The sequence below is a fragment of the Neltuma alba genome, unplaced genomic scaffold, assembly GCF_004799145.2.
Source record: "Neltuma alba isolate B1F8T4 unplaced genomic scaffold, ASM479914v2 tig00004561_pilon, whole genome shotgun sequence".
Taxonomy (NCBI): domain Eukaryota; kingdom Viridiplantae; phylum Streptophyta; class Magnoliopsida; order Fabales; family Fabaceae; genus Neltuma; species Neltuma alba.
This window is the reverse complement of record NW_021633767.1, coordinates 25,984-41,978: the sequence shown is the minus strand read 5'-3', so window position 1 is coordinate 41,978 and position 15,995 is coordinate 25,984. Positions and strand designations below refer to the sequence as shown.

The 15,995-nt window shown below is 33.8% G+C and overlaps 1 protein-coding gene across 1 annotated transcript; it reads left to right on the top strand.

The window, feature by feature from the left end:
* Positions 1–6,900: 6,900 nt before the first annotated feature.
* On the top strand, positions 6,901–14,238 carry LOC114745233 (peroxisomal fatty acid beta-oxidation multifunctional protein MFP2-like). The gene is made up of 18 exons (XM_028933383.1): positions 6,901–7,258; positions 8,614–8,685; positions 8,966–9,031; positions 9,132–9,185; positions 9,273–9,340; positions 9,422–9,503; positions 9,950–10,005; positions 10,147–10,449; positions 10,533–10,619; positions 11,306–11,480; positions 11,597–11,718; positions 11,821–11,984; positions 12,071–12,325; positions 12,405–12,526; positions 12,667–12,788; positions 12,881–13,029; positions 13,110–13,248; positions 13,882–14,238. Exons 1-18 carry the CDS (start codon positions 7,156–7,158, stop codon positions 13,915–13,917), a joined length of 2,175 nt encoding a protein of 724 aa, XP_028789216.1. The 5' UTR covers positions 6,901–7,155; the 3' UTR covers positions 13,918–14,238.
* Positions 14,239–15,995: the final 1,757 nt, after the last annotated feature.

Below are 15,995 nucleotides of genomic sequence, written 5' to 3'. Positions count from 1 at the left end.
TATTCTTTTATTGGTTTATAACAAAAAGAAAGGTCTCAGTTGGGCTTATTGAGAATATATTCCCTAAAAAGAGTAAGAGAATATCTTTGACTTAGATTTTTTTTCCTTTTTATTTATTTTTTATTTTTTTACTTTCAGCCAATCATAATTGAGTTATTAGTGCTCCTGCTTTACCATTGCCTTTCCTGTTGGTATTGGTATTGGAGGCCATTAGCAATTCTAAGCTTGCTCTTGTTAACGACGTTGTTGGAATTTATTGGAGACTGTATACTTGTTTTAACTAATTTTTAACATGCAATAATCATTTTTTATTTTTATAGTTATATTGAAAAACTTGAAATGTCAAAATTTAAACGATCATTCACGGCGTTAGTGCCTTTTTTGGTTATACGTCAAGGGATAAATGTTTTTTTGGTTTTAAGGCTTTCACGTAAGGGTTTGATCACATTTTCATTTTTCATCCATTAAATTAAAGGATAATCACTTCTTCAAGTCCAATATAAGAAAACAAGGGAACCGTTCAATCAAATAAGCAAAGCACAACCAATAGGGATTTGGTCTAGTAAAAGGAACTAGTTCCTCACGAAATGACGAATCAAGGTTCGAATTCCTACTGGGAGAGGTACCCACATTTAGTGTCTAAAAGTGTCTTGAATAGAATTTTCTCTAATATGAGGATACCTATGTTTTAGAAGAGAGGAAAAAAAAAAAAGAAAAGCAAAGCACAGTGACATCCGAATAGAAAACAAGTAGGGTTACAATTGGGCTTATTTGGGCAAGAAGAAAAGGGCATCACCTGGGGAAGCCCATTACGGGACTCTATTGGGGCCTGTCTTGCGGAATGGTTGAATGGCCCAATGAAAGACATAGAAATGAGTGCAACCTCGAAAATGTCAATTTTGCAATTTGCCACCCTATCTAGTGAGGCCTCGTTTGGCAGAGCGATAGAAATTTCCTATAAAGACGTTTTACGTAAATCGAGATAAAATTCTTTTCATATACTTAAGTCGTATTTGGTAAATAACTATTAAAAAGTAGCTTATAAGCTGTTCCAAACAAGCCTTGAGTGTCTCATGTCTCTTTTTTTTTTTTTTTATATGATAGTATGATTATTTGATTTACTTATATTTTGGTAGAATTTCAATTAACCCTCACGGGAGAAACTTATTTTTCAACAGTTTCATAAAATTCTAAAATTTCATCGCATTCTAATGTCCAAAATAAAATAAAATTTTATAGGCAAAAAGATGTTATTGTCCTTGATTACTGTAGTTGTAAACTATCTTAATTCTCTTATCAATTACATTTCACTTGTAAATCTTAACTTGTTGACTTTATTAGGAATGCTAGCTTCACCTGTAAATGATCTTAGTCCATCTTATCGTCTTATTATAGTTGTAAGCAGTCCTTTTTTTTTTTTTTGTGAATTCTTCTGTTCTATTTGTAAATTCTTCGTTTATCTGGTTTTTCTCTTTGTAAGCGCATTCTCGCTTGGCAGGGGTGCTTAATCTTAACCAATGATACGACGCCACGAGTCACGAAGAATGTAAGTAAAAGCGCGTAAGTATCATTCGCTGCTGAAAGCACGTGAGGTTAGCATTTGGCAGGATGGCCTTCCTACGTGGCCAAGTGTTACAGGAACACGATAGCGATCGAGTCGTCAAAATCGAGGTAGAAAGGGATCGATATCCAATCCCGCGTGGCAAGTTTAGCGCGTTGGACTGGGCACCTCCCGAAGGTTTCCTCACTTTATTACAGGCAGGTAGAGGCGTAGGGGTTGAAATCAAAGCATATATTATTAAATTAATTGTTTATAAGTAATAATAAATCAAAACATTGATTAAAGTAGTTAAAAATATAAAAAAATGTATCAGAGATGCACTATTTTTTTATTAAATATATTCTCATTTACAAAGCGGTGATTGAGAGCGGGTGAAAAAATAAAATAAAAAATAAGCAGATAATTGAGAATAAAAATTAAAAAGTGTATTAAATTTTGGGAAAAAGACAGAAAAATGCACCTCCAATTCCAAAAGCCCAGAAACGTCCGCCCAATTCCACAAATCTCATTTTGGTACCATGAGACCAAATTGGGATTATTATGTGAAAGGAAAAGACCACATTGCCCTTCATTTTAAATATTATTTTTAAAATATCACAGCCCCTACTAGCCGGCCGGTCACCAGACCTCCGGCAGCGGCGGTCACCGAAGCTCCGGCGACCAGCCGACAATTGGTCACCGGAGCTCCGGCGGTCGGAATTTTTTTTTTTGAAAATTTTTACAACTTTAATATAACGGTTAACAACTTTTGTAATGCTATTAACAACTTCAATATAGCAATTAACAACAGCTTTTCTGGAAAATTCAACAAACTCCGGCGACCGGAAACAATTATTTTGAAAATTTTTACAACTCCAATATAACCGTTAATAACTTTTGTAATCCCATTCACAACTTCAATATAGCAATTAACAACAGCTTTTCTGGGAAATTCAACAAACTCCGGCGACCGGAAACAATTTTTTTGAAAATTTTTACAACTTCAGTATAGCGGTTAACAACTTTTGTAACCCTATTAACAATTTCAGTATAGCGGTTAACAACTTCAGTATAGCGGTTGAAAAAACCTGTTGTTAACCGCTATATTGAAATTGTTAATAGGGTTACAAAAGTTGTTAACCGCTATACTGAAGTTGTAAAAATTTTCAAAAAAATTGTTTCCGGTCGCCGGAGTTTGTTGAATTTCCCAGAAAAGCTGTTGTTAATTGCTATATTGAAGTTGTGAATGGCATTTTTGAAAATTTTTACAACTCCAATATAACGGTTAACAACTTTGATATAGCAGTTAACAACAAGTTTTTAAATTCAAAAAGTGACACTTTTATAACTTCAGTAATGCCTTTAACAAATTCAAAAACCTGTTGTTAACCGCTATACTGAAGTTGTAAAAATTTTCAAAAAAATTGTTTCCGGTCGCCGGAGTTTGTTGAATTTCCCAGAAAAGCTGTTATTAATTGCTATATTGAAGTTGTGAATGGCATTATAAAAGTTGTTAACCGTTATATTGGAGTTGTAAAAATTTTCAACTTCAGTATAACGTTCACAATTACATTTTTTTGAAAATTTTTACAACTCCAATATAACGGTTAACAACTTTGATATAGCAGTTAACAACAAGTTTTTAAATTCAAAAAGTGACATTTTTATAACTTCAGTAATGCCTTTAACAAACTCAAAAACCTGTTGTTAACCGCTATACTGAAGTTGTTAATAGGCTTACAAAAGTTGTTAACCGCTATATTGAAGTTGTAAAAATTTTCAAAAAAATTATTTCTGGTCGCCGGAGTTTGTTGAATTTCCTAGAAAACTTGTTGTTAATTGCTATATTGAAGTTGTTAATAGCATTATAAAAATTGTTAACCGTTATATTGGAGTTGTAAAAATTTTCAACTTCAGTATAATGTTAACAATTACGTTTTTTTGAAAATTTTTACAATTCCAATATAACAGTTAACAATTTTGATATAGCAGTTAACAACAAATTTTTTGAAAAATTCAAAAAGTGGCTTTTTTATAACTTCAGTAATGCCTTTAACAAACTCAAAAACCTGTTGTTAACCACTATACTGAGTTGTTAATAGGCTTACAAAAGTTGTTAACCGTTATATTGAAGTTGTAAAAATTTTCAAAAAAATTGTTTCCGGTCGCCTGAGTTTGTTGTTGTTAACCGCTATACTGAAGTTGTTAATAGGGTTACAAAAGTTTTTAACCGCTATACTGAAGTTGTAAAAATTTTCAAAAAAATTGTTTCCGGTCGCCGGAATTTGTTGAATTTCCCAGAAAAGCTGTTGTTAATTGCTATATTGAAGTTGTGAATGGCATTACAAAAGTTGTTAACGGTTATATTGGAGTTGTAAAAATTTTCAAAATAATTGTTTCCGGTCGCCGGAGTTTGTTGAATTTTCCAGAAAAGCTGTTGTTAATTACTATATTGAAGTTGTTAATAACATTACAAAAGTTGTTAACCGTTATATTGAAGTTGTAAAAATTTTCAAAAAAAAAAAATTCCGACCGCCGGAGCTCCTGTGACCAATTGTCGGCTGGTCGCCAGAGCTCCGGTGACCGCCGCTGCCGGAGGTCTGGTGACCGGCCGGCCAGTAGGGGCTGTGATATTTTAAAAATAATATTTAAAATGAAGGGCAATGTGGTCTTTTCCTTTCACATAATAATCCCAATTTGGTCTCATGGTACCAAAATGGGATTTGTGGAATTAGGCGGACGTTTCTGGGCTTTTGGAGTTGGAGGTGCATTTTTCTGTCTTTTTCCCTTAAATTTTTGGGTTAAATATCAAAAAATCCTCATAGAAACATATCAAAAGTTCATCTAATGTCATAAACTTTTTTTGAGATCAAATATACTAATCAAAATTTAAACAGAGGTCAATATTGACAACACTATTAAAATAAACTAACGTTCATTTTTTTCATAGTGGGGCCCATGAATTTTTTCCTGAAAGTTCTAAAATACCCCAATCAAAACAAAAAGAATATAAGGATAAAAAATATACCATAAACTTGTATTAAAAGTTCATCAAATACTATATAATTTTTAATAAGAGTATCAAAATACCCCTAGTTTAGGGAAAAAAAAAACCCATCTCCCTTCAACCTCACAATGGTCTTCTTGATTTGTTTTCTTTTCAAGAAAAAAACTTACAGTCTTATAAAATAGATTGAAATTTTTTATTTCAATCAAACTTTAGAGCATTCTCATCTAATTTTTTCAAGATTTAATTATAATTTTTTTAATTGAATTAAAAATCTAAAAACATCAAATGAATACTAATCAAATGATTAAAATGTAAATATTTGTTTTGTTGATTTTATTTAACAATTCTCTGAAATTAAAACACTTCAGGATAAGTAATAATAGTGTTCAAGTATACAACACGATAAGTTATAAAAATATTTAACTATTATGTATGATATTTATGCTATTAAAATATTTTTAGTCATAACAATTAATATAATAACTATAACAATTGGTTCTTTCTTATAAAAGGAAAAAGTTTGGCTGAAAAAAAATTATTAAAAACATTAATGGTGTATTTTTAATTATAAAGATTGGGGATATAAAAAAATTATTATGATTAAAAACCTCCAACACATTTTAATGCAATAGCCTTTTGAGATTAAAGATATTTTGACACTTTTATTAAAAATTATATGGTGTTTGATAAATTTTTGGTATAAGTTCATAGGTATTTTTAACTATTAATTTTTTATTTTAATTGGGGGTATTTTGATATTTTTATTAAAAAAATTGTGAGTCTTGCTACTAAAAAACAGATGTTAATTTATTTTAAAGGCGTTGGTATTATTTACCTTTTTTCAGACTTTGACTGATATATTTGACCTAAAAAAATTTATGGTGTCGAGTGAATGGATATTTTTTTATCCTTAATTTTCAATTTCTAAACACACAAAGTTTTTTTTTGACCAGCAATAAACACGCAAAGTTTAACCTTTATATACAGGACAAACAGCATGCCAGAGAATATTATTTATACACAGGACAATATAAGTGACAATTTTATTCTTAACCTGTTATGTAAACTATTATTATACACACATATATATTAAATAAAAATGGAGTTAAAAATTATTAAACTTTAACATATATTTATTAAAGTTTAAAATCTTTTTAATTTCAGTGAAACATATTATAAATATTTTATAAATAGAATTATAAGAATATATTAACAAAAGTATAATATATTTTTTGACAGGGAAATCAATGATTTTTTTATGTTTTGTGCCATTTTCATTTCATCCTACAACTTCACGAACCAAACGGGGTCCACATCTCATCTTCACAATAATAGCAATGATATTAATTATGGACAAGACATTTATCTTATTTGGTCCCCATATTAATAAACCACATTAGATTTTTATCCTCCTATTTTATTTTTAACCTTGAGGCCATACGTGGCTCAAGGTGCCCATTGTTGGGTTGCGCCCCAATGAATAATCATTATTGTTGTCATCAGCTCATAATTGGTTATAAGCTACTGTTTCTGGTCTTAATTATAAAAATTAGTTAATTAATTTGAGAATATTAAGATGATAAGTTAAATTAGTTATTTATAATAAATATATACTCCTCCAGTCCTAAATGTAAGACCCTTATACACACTTGTATAAGGGTGTTATATTTAGAACTATAAGGGTTTTACATTTAGGATAGGAGGAGTATTGTCTTTCTTAAAATACCTTTGCTAATCAAGTGTATTGGTTAGAACTATCATTAGAAGGACTACATTGAAAAAAAAATGCATAAATATGACAGTGGATTTGAGTCTTATATTTAGAATTGAAATAAAAATCAAATACGGTCTTATATTAAGGAGCAGATGTAGTATTACAAACATATCTCTTAAACACTCACATGAAATTTTACAATGTTTATTTAAATTTTTAAAAATAATGAAAATGTTTAATTATTTCAAGAAGCTGTAGATATGGTAGATGGGAAGGAATGTGATAAGAACAGAAGATACACAAAAATACCATAAATTTTAAAAAAGATTTGAATAAATTATTATTATGAACAGAAGTGCATACAATATTATAAAATCCGAAATTCACTGAATACTAATAATTTTTTTATAATTGTAACCAATCATAATTAAAACCATTCTCATCTTTTTTTATAAATGTAAGAATTATTTATTTTTTAAGATTAAATCAAAGGGGCCAAATTCCACAATATCTATTCTATAGGCAGATAATGCAGATAATATCATCAAGGAGTTTCCCCACGCTCTCACAAGCGCGCGTATATTTAGCACTGAGCATCCCTCTCATCCGGCTAGAGATGCAGACTGACAGGTGAAAGCCTTCATTTCATCATTCATGATTATCTGACCGTCTCAAATTTTACGGGGCAGAGTCTTACCATCTCAATCTCAATTTGCTTCTAAATGTTGCCAACGTCGTTGTTCACTGTCGTTTACGGAACCGCCTCCCTCTAAATTCACACTTTAAACGATCCTCTTTCTCATTTGCTTTGGCGAGCAAGCATCCCTTCTTCTCCTCGACGGATAGTAGGGACTTCTGGATACCGATTGAGTCAGTTAATCGCCGGAGAAAATGAACAGCAGAGCCAAGGGACGAACGGTCTTGGAAGTTGGAGCTGATGGTGTGGCTGTCATCACAATCATCAATCCTCCTGTCAATTCCCTCTCCTTTGATGGTATTCCTTTTCAGTTCCATTTTTCGCTCATGATCTGTAGCCTGTCGGTTTACTTGTACCATCTTATCCTCATTCCACCTTTTTTTTTTTTTCGTGTTCTTTGAAAATTTTCGGCTTATTTTGTTTTTGGCCAATCATGTGATCTTTTCGTTTTAGGAAATTCCTCTGAATCTTTGCTATTGGGGATCACTGGGTAATCGATATTTAGCTCTGTAGAGAAACCAGGATCCTTGGACCAGTATGCTTTGATTGAATTAAGCCGGTAAAGCACCATAACATGTTTAAAAGCGGAGTGAAAAACTCCTCCTTGTAACATTCAGGCCCCAACACGTTCAAGCCCCGATGCAATGATTTTGGAGATAAGAAGTGGCGTGTGAGGTTCTTGATAACAAATTATAAAATGAGGCTGGTGTTATTGAATAATGGTGATAATAATAATACAATAAATGTAGCATATTTGACCTTATATAATAATATAATGAATGTTGCATATCTCTCCTTGAAAGAGGGAATCCCTTTTGCATGAGATATCAACTAAGGCTTTAGCGTCTACTGAGACGCTCAGGCCAAAAATATTCACCTTTTTTTTATTTTTTAAAATGTGTTCATGATATCTTCGGGTAATGTCATCAACCACGGCGCATTCAGAAATAATTCTTGTAGGTCTGGGGGTTGAACTCAAATAATCTCGGTAGGGTTCACACTTCGTTGACCAATAGGCTGACCTTTTGCAGTTGGGCTTGGCCAATGGTTTGTTGAGCCATTAATTGCATAGGAAGATACTGAGTTTAGGGAAGGCAATGGAACGCAGCAAGAAGCGTGTAGTTTTTTTTTTTTTTTTGGGTACTTAATAAAAGAAAAATAATGTTGTTTAAGTCACAGAAGCAAAAATCATTTCCGATTGTATATACTTTCATAGCCACTAGCCACTTATTCGTAGCGGAAGCTTTGATGGCAGTCAGCTTGATTAAAGAAAGTGAGTTATGCGAAAAACAGATCATTTTCTTGTAGATTGTTGAGATTTTTCATCAATTCCTATTTTTGTATCCATGTTTTTATTTTCTTGGCCGTAGCATTGTTGTAAATCCATTGTAATTTATTTTCTTAAGAATAAGGTGGATGCATGTGAAGGAAGAAGAATTAAATGTGTGTTGGAGTTAATTTCTACTATCTGTTCACGGCTGAACGGCATTTTAATTTGTTTTCTTTCCTCAATTACTATACAAAGATTTTGAGCAGGTGTAGAGCATGAATTGAAATATATACCACAGCTTGCTGTTACTCCCTCGTTCTAAATTTCTATTAAATAGATTAAATTTTATTGCTGGTTTGTCTGACCCTGTGTCTCCCTTCAGTGTTGAATAGCCTCAAGGAAAGTTATGAACAAGCTTTACGGAGAGATGATGTCAAGGCGATTGTTGTTACAGGTATTGCAAAAATATTTGAGTTTGTATAAACGGAGTTTTTGGGCTTGGAAATTCCTTATTCATACAATGTCTAGCATAGATTATTTTCAACCAGAGTATTTTGTACAATTTGATTGAAATGTGTGAATACCGTTAACTTTAAGTAGTGACACTAGATCGAAGTTGACGTAGTAGAAAACTGAAATCAAATAGAACCCCTCTGTTGAGATTTAAAAGAAAATTCTTGTCCAGCTGTTCTATATCTACAACATCACAGCTGAATCTTTTGTTGCTGTACCAGGTGCAAAGGGCAGATTTTCTGGTGGCTTCGATATTTCTGCATTTGGTGGAATTCAGGAGGGAAGCGGTACTTAAAATATTTCTTTTTTGGTCCTTCTGTTATGGTAAATTACAAATACTTCAGCAGCCCTCCCCACCCATTCTCACACTCTTTTTGCTCTCCACAGTGCGTCCAAAGCGTGGTTTGATATCAATAGAAATCATCACTGACACTTTAGAAGGTACTTTTGTTCTATTATTTTTTCAATTGGAGCTCCTCTTCATCATTTTGTATTGTACAACGTTAAATATTCATTTTGTTTTTTCAGCTTCCAGGAAACCTTCAGTAGCTGCCATTGATGGACTTGCCTTGGGTGGTGGATTAGAGGTTGCAATGGTAAGTTTTTCTAATTATATAGGCTGACAAATTTTGTTTCTATTATTTTCAACAAAATATCACTAATTCTTCCTCTAATAGGCATGCCATGCCAGAATATCAACTCCAAATGCACAATTAGGGCTCCCTGAACTTCAACTTGGAATAATACCAGGGTTTGGAGGTATTTAGTCTGTGTCTAATCTCGTCCATAATAATTAAGTGATTCTTTGGTATGCATACATGGACGAAAATGGCTCTCAGTACCGCTATACAAAAATTAAAAATAAAATGTCGAGAAAGAATGCACCTATATGTCATCGAAGTCTTTGGAGTGCCAAATCCATACTCTTTTCGTTCCCACCTGTGTAAATAGTTTGTATTTTTGTTAGCTGACTTAAAACTCTGAAAGATGGAAACCTACTTACAGAATCAGCTTTAACAACAATGCTTTTGACAATGAGAATTCATAATAGAAATCATGGTTCAATAGCTTATGTGGGCTGGGCCTTGAATAACAGTGCTAGTCTAGTGATAACGCTCTGTATAACATTAGTTCATGATAAAATTCTATTGATTATTGTTCTTGCCATTTTCTATTATTAACCTTGAGTTGATAAATTGTCTTAGGAACGCAGCGTCTTCCCCGTCTTGTTGGTTTGACAAAGGCCCTTGAGATGATGCTGGTATGCTACATTGCATACTTGTTTTCTTACATATCACACACACACACACATATAAAGAAAAATTAAGTAATCGCACTGACGTGCCTATCCTGTGACTTCCTATTAATTGCTCTATCACTTCCGTTGATTTAATGATTCAAGATGTCAAAGCCTGTTAAAGGGGAGGAAGCTTGTAGTTTGGGGCTTGTAGATGCTGTAGTGTCACCCAATGAGTTGGTGAACACTGCACGTCAGTGGGCCCTGGATATTGTAGAACGCCGAAGGCCATGGGTTGCTAGTCTTTACAAGACTGATAAAATTGAACCCCTTGGGGAAGCCAGGGAGATATTCAAGTTTGCAAGGAGTCAAACTAAAAAACGAGCTCCAAATCTTGAACACCCTTTGGTTTGCATTGATGTCATTGAAGAGGGAATAGTTTCTGGTCCCCGTGCTGGTCTATGGAAGGTTGTCAACTATTTCCATAATTTCCTTGCCCTTTTTCGTATTGTAGTTAGAGGCATGTGTGACACTGAGTCTGATATGGGCAGGAAGCTGAAGCCTTTGACGGCCTGGTGCAGTCAGACACTTCAAAGAGCTTGATTCACGTATTTTTCGCTCAACGAGGAACATCTAAGGTTTGTTGAATTAGTGTGATAGTGTCTGGATCATTTCCCCTCTTTTTCTCCCCTAGTGAGAAAGAGGATTCTGTTGGATTTTACTGGTTGGTAAGAGGAAAGGAGGATTACTTACTAGCTTGAGGACACACTTTGGACTTTGGTTCCTGGGAATCATTGTTTGATACGTATCGATTTAAATTTAATGGAAATTTTAAAATGTAATGCAGTTTGTACATTTTAAGTTTAGTTTGATATTTCTCCAAGTCATGCTTTGGGCTTTGGTTTTGTAGAATTGATACCATCTGATATTATGTTTCATTGAAGTTGATGGAAGTTTTGGAATATAATGCTCTCTATGCATTTAAGTATTTTAGTTTTAGACTTCTAATCTTCTTGTAGATTTTATATTTTTTTTTATATTTTTCATCTTATGCCTGCACTGCTTTTTACTGATGTTTAAATTCAAATTTTCATTTAAATACTGTTTCATTTATTGACAATGAAATTTATGAGCCATGAGTCATCCTGAACCTAAGCATATAACCTATGTTGTAATTTTGTTCAGTACTGTGCACTGCCTTGAGATTTCGTTTTAGTAAAGGTAATATGTTGTTTGTGAATCCAGAATATAGCTAGACTATTTCTGAGGTCTACCTTTCCTTGTAAATTCCTTTGTACAAATTTTGAATACTTGGCTTGGATAGGTACCTGGGATAACTGACCGTGGTCTGGTACCAAGACAAGTGAGAAAGGTTGCCATCCTTGGTGGAGGGTTAATGGGCTCTGGAATAGCAACAGCACTAATTCTTAGTAACTATCCTGTCATATTGAAAGAAGTAAACCAGAAGTTCTTGGATGCAGGCATTAACCGGGTTAAAGGTTAGAGTTGAGTCATATTTCTTGTAAATTGGTTCTCACTTCTCACTGCTCAACTTTAACTAAATTCTTTATTCCTTTATGTTTTTCTCATATAGCATTTATTCCTCTTTGTTCAGCAAATTTACAGAGCCGTGTCAAAAAAGGGAATATGACTCAAGAAAAATTTGAAAAGACTCTATCTCTGCTTAAAGGGGTCCTTGATTATGAGAGCTTCAGAGATGTAGACTTGGTGATAGAGGTACCTTAGGGCACTCGAGTGTTAATTTCCTTGCTGATAATGGTTTGACTTTATCCAAAATGCGGACAAATTATAGACTCTGCATATTTGATGTCTGAACAGGCTGTTATTGAGAATGTTTCTTTAAAGCAACAGATTTTTGCTGACCTTGAAAAGTATTGTGCACCTCACTGTATACTAGCAAGTAACACTTCCACGATTGACTTGAATCTAATTGGGGAGAAGACCAGGTCTCATGATCGTATTGTTGGAGCTCATTTCTTCAGGTAGTGTTGCGCATGCGTATGCCATTCTTAATTGTTGTGGCCTGTGGTGGTTTTCTGAGTAACTAATCTGACTTGTGCTAATGCAGTCCGGCACATGTCATGCCCCTTCTGGAAATTGTGCGTACTAAGGAGACCTCTCCCCAAGTAATTGTTGACTTGCTAGATATTGGAAAAAAGATAAAGAAAACTCCAGTGGTGGTTGGAAATTGTACTGGTTTTGCTGTCAACAGGATGTTCTTCCCATATACGCAAGCAGCTATCTTGCTTGTAGAACATGGTGCTGATGTCTATCAGATTGACAAGGCAATAGTGAAATTTGGAATGCCCATGGGGCCTTTTAGGTACTTCTGCTGAGATACAATCACGCTATTAATGGTTGCTTCTTGAAAGCTCTAATTTGTCAAATATTTTTTTATGTAGATTGGCTGACCTAGTTGGCTTTGGTGTGGCGGTTGCAACTGGAATGCAATTCATTGAGAACTTTCCCGAGCGAACTTATAAATCAATGCTTATTCCACTTATGCAAGAGGATAAGAGAGTTGGTAAAGATCATTTCTCATTTGTTTCATATCTTTTATTATTAAATCTTAGGAAGTCATCGTCTGGGATATATATATATATATATATATATATATCCAAAATGGATTCAAGTGCACCTTTTATAATCCTGGGGTTCTTACAGGTGAAACCTCTCGCAAAGGCTTTTATTTATATGATGATAAGCGCAAGGCTCGTCCTGATCCTGAGTTAAAGAATTACATTGAGAAGGCTAGGAGCATTTCTGGTGTCATTGTTGATCCTAAGGTCTTTTACCTATCCTAGCTGTAAATTATGCTATATTGGCTAATGGAAGATAAACCTTACTGGAAATGACTTGTGGATCTGGATTTGGACAGCTTGTCAAGTTACCTATGAAGGACATTATAGAGATGATTTTCTTTCCTGTGGTGAATGAGGCATGTCGGGTACTTGACGAAGGTATTGCCGTTAAGGCAGCAGATCTTGATATATCAGCTGTCATGGGCATGGGATTCCCGCCATACAGGTTTGTCACTTCAAATTAGTTGGAACACTGTTCCAGAACTTTGTAGTTCTTGTCATGACTTACGAGATTATCTTTATTAGGGGCGGTATCATGTTCTGGGCTGATTCGCTTGGATCCAAATACATATGCTCAAGATTAGAGGAATGGTCAAAATCTTATGGAGAGTTTTTCAAGCCTTGTGATTACCTGGCTGCAAGAGCTGCCAAGGGCATTCCTCTGGTGAGAAACTTGAGCCTCGTATGTTTTCTTTAAATGCTTGACTAGTGACGACACATTGTAGGATTGTTTACCCAGCTACATTATCAATTTACTCATTGGCATTGGTCAGGCGTTGCCTAAAATGGATCTTTTTGCCTGAATATTAGTTTCACTCATAACTCAAGAATAGGATACCAACTTCAGGAAGTTCGTAGTTAGATGCACGGACTACTTCTTTAACACATATAGTGCGTGTACTACTAAAAGCTAAAACCGTCAAATCCTTTTTAAACTCTTTGACTGCTTTAAATCGGACACTTAACTAATCCTTGTGGAGCAACAAGACTTATTTGTCTTAAAATCACATTGTTGGATCTTCAAAATTTGTTAATACAGTTTCCAACTAACTAGAGCTGTGCTATTCATTTAGTACGCTTCTTTGAGGTACAATTGGCTAGAAATTATTCCCTAGCTTTTGCATCTTGGCGGTGTTCTGATATCTCAGTATAAGTTGAGTTTCAGGAAGGCAGGCTCAAGCGCTAAGTTCTGCTTGCTTATCTATCACTTTACCACGTGACACTTCTAGTATTAGTGAATGCCCTTCGCCAGTCATCAGTGTCGCCCTCTAATTGCATTTGTGCTTTTGCATTGCAGAGTGCCCCTGTGGAGCAAGTTAAGTCGCGGTTGTAAGATATAGATGACATGTTCGCGTGATCAAACTACCGCTGTTCTTTAGTTTTTATTGGTAAATGAAAAGAATATGGGTCAGAGAACAAAATAAGCGTTGATTGGAGAATTTGGGTTGGGTGGAGGAGAGTTGTTGGATTAAAATAAAGTTCAGGAGGGGATGTAATTTAATTTCCTTTATCTCGTGAGAGAAAAGTATTACGGGGAATAGAGTGTGTATGACATATGCTTGTCTCTTTTCAGTCACTCTGTCTTCTTTCTCCGTGCCTTACATTGAAAGCATTTCACAAATTTTTAATTTCTGAGAATCTATACTTCTGTTTACTCTTGGGTCCATTTGCCACAACGCATTGAAAAATGAGAGGTGAGAATTTGGATTAGAATTGAGAAAAAAGTGTTTGGTAGAAGCAATTTCTTATTATATGGGATTAAATAATCCCATAAGGAATGTCACCTATTTCCATAGTATTTTCCAATTCTACGAATATGAATTTTTCCAATTCAAAGTCACAAGCAATCACATATGCTAAGCACTCTAACATTTTTTTCAATCTTAATTCTAATTATTACTCTTCATTTTTAATATTTTGTATCAAATGGTACGTTATTTCTCACCATCTTATTAATAGCACCTACAGCAAAGTGATGATTTTACCTCCTATTTTTTAGATCTTTCTCTGTTTCTAGAATTAATAGTACAAGTAGGATTCCCTCTCCCCCCCCTCCTATCGTATGTAGGAAATGAAACACATTTACAAGTTTTTAATTTGAGATAATCTAAATCTATTTACTCTGATTTCTATTATCCTGGCTCAGGTATGTGCCACTCTTGGTTATGGCCATTAATGCTAATTTAAGTGGTAGATGAGTTAAATAGAAAGATTCTTAGGTAGATTTGATTTATGAAAAGTAGGCTATTCAGACCAGTAAGCATATTAAGCTGTGTTCTAGACGTGTAGGTGTTCATATGGTATTTGTTTAGAGCAAGTTCAGGGCTATAAGCTATTTCCAGCTCATTGGTCAACTCCATTTAGATCTGGCAACTTGAGAACCGCATGGAATAGTTTTGGCCGTCTTCTCTGCTCTTTAACGTGTAATAAAAAATAACAAGATTTCTTCGTTTCAAGAGATGGTATCTCGCGTCAGTCAAGAATTAGCCAAGTTGTGAGGATTCTGTTTTATGTCTCGCCAGATTTTGGCTCATTCATGTGATTTCTTTCTTTGACATGACATTTCGTTTTACTTTGCAGATAGTGAAATAACTAACCATATCAGGTTTGTTTTTCATTAATATTATCAAAATTTGAAGATAAAAAGGTTATTTGTAATTTAATCAAGTGTATATGTTTTATGATTATCAATGACACTTGTCTCCATTTGCTCGTTATATCATATAAATATGTATATATGCATGCAAGAGTAGGTTAATAAATTTTAGTTGCACTGTCTCTCAAAAGTAGGACTGCTTCCCTAACACGCGGTTGTCGCCGAGCGACTACTCTCCATTTTGAAGCATTGTTTATTTATTTGATATAAAAGCTCTTCAACCGCTTTCGCCGCTATTTTTAAATACTCCAATAACCTCTCTCTTTTTTGGTGGCGGAAAAAAAAAAGAATCTCTCTCTTTTTTAATCATCCCTCCTTAAAATTTTAATTATTAAATACTCTATCTCGTAACCTATAAAACGATTAATAGTCCCTCTTAATATATGCCTTGCAAAAAAGATTTTGTTTGGCATTTAACTTCTCATTTTCTCTTGGCCAAAAAAAATCTCATCATTTACACCTCTAACTCTTTTTTTTTTTTTGGTGTAACTCAGAATATTCTTAAATCAATTTTAGATTTGAGATTAATCTTTTTTAGGTTGGGAGTGTTAATGTTAAAATCCTTCCAACGAATGCGCTTCTCAGGATTTGAATTTATATTCTCCTCTTTGCAAGTGAGACCGCTTACCATATCAACCAACAGTTTGTTATAAAAAATAAGTAAAATCTTAAATTTGTTAACTCTGTTTTAAAATTTAATAATTTTTTAATTTTATCCATATTTTAATATATGTATTAATAAATTAAGTAAAATT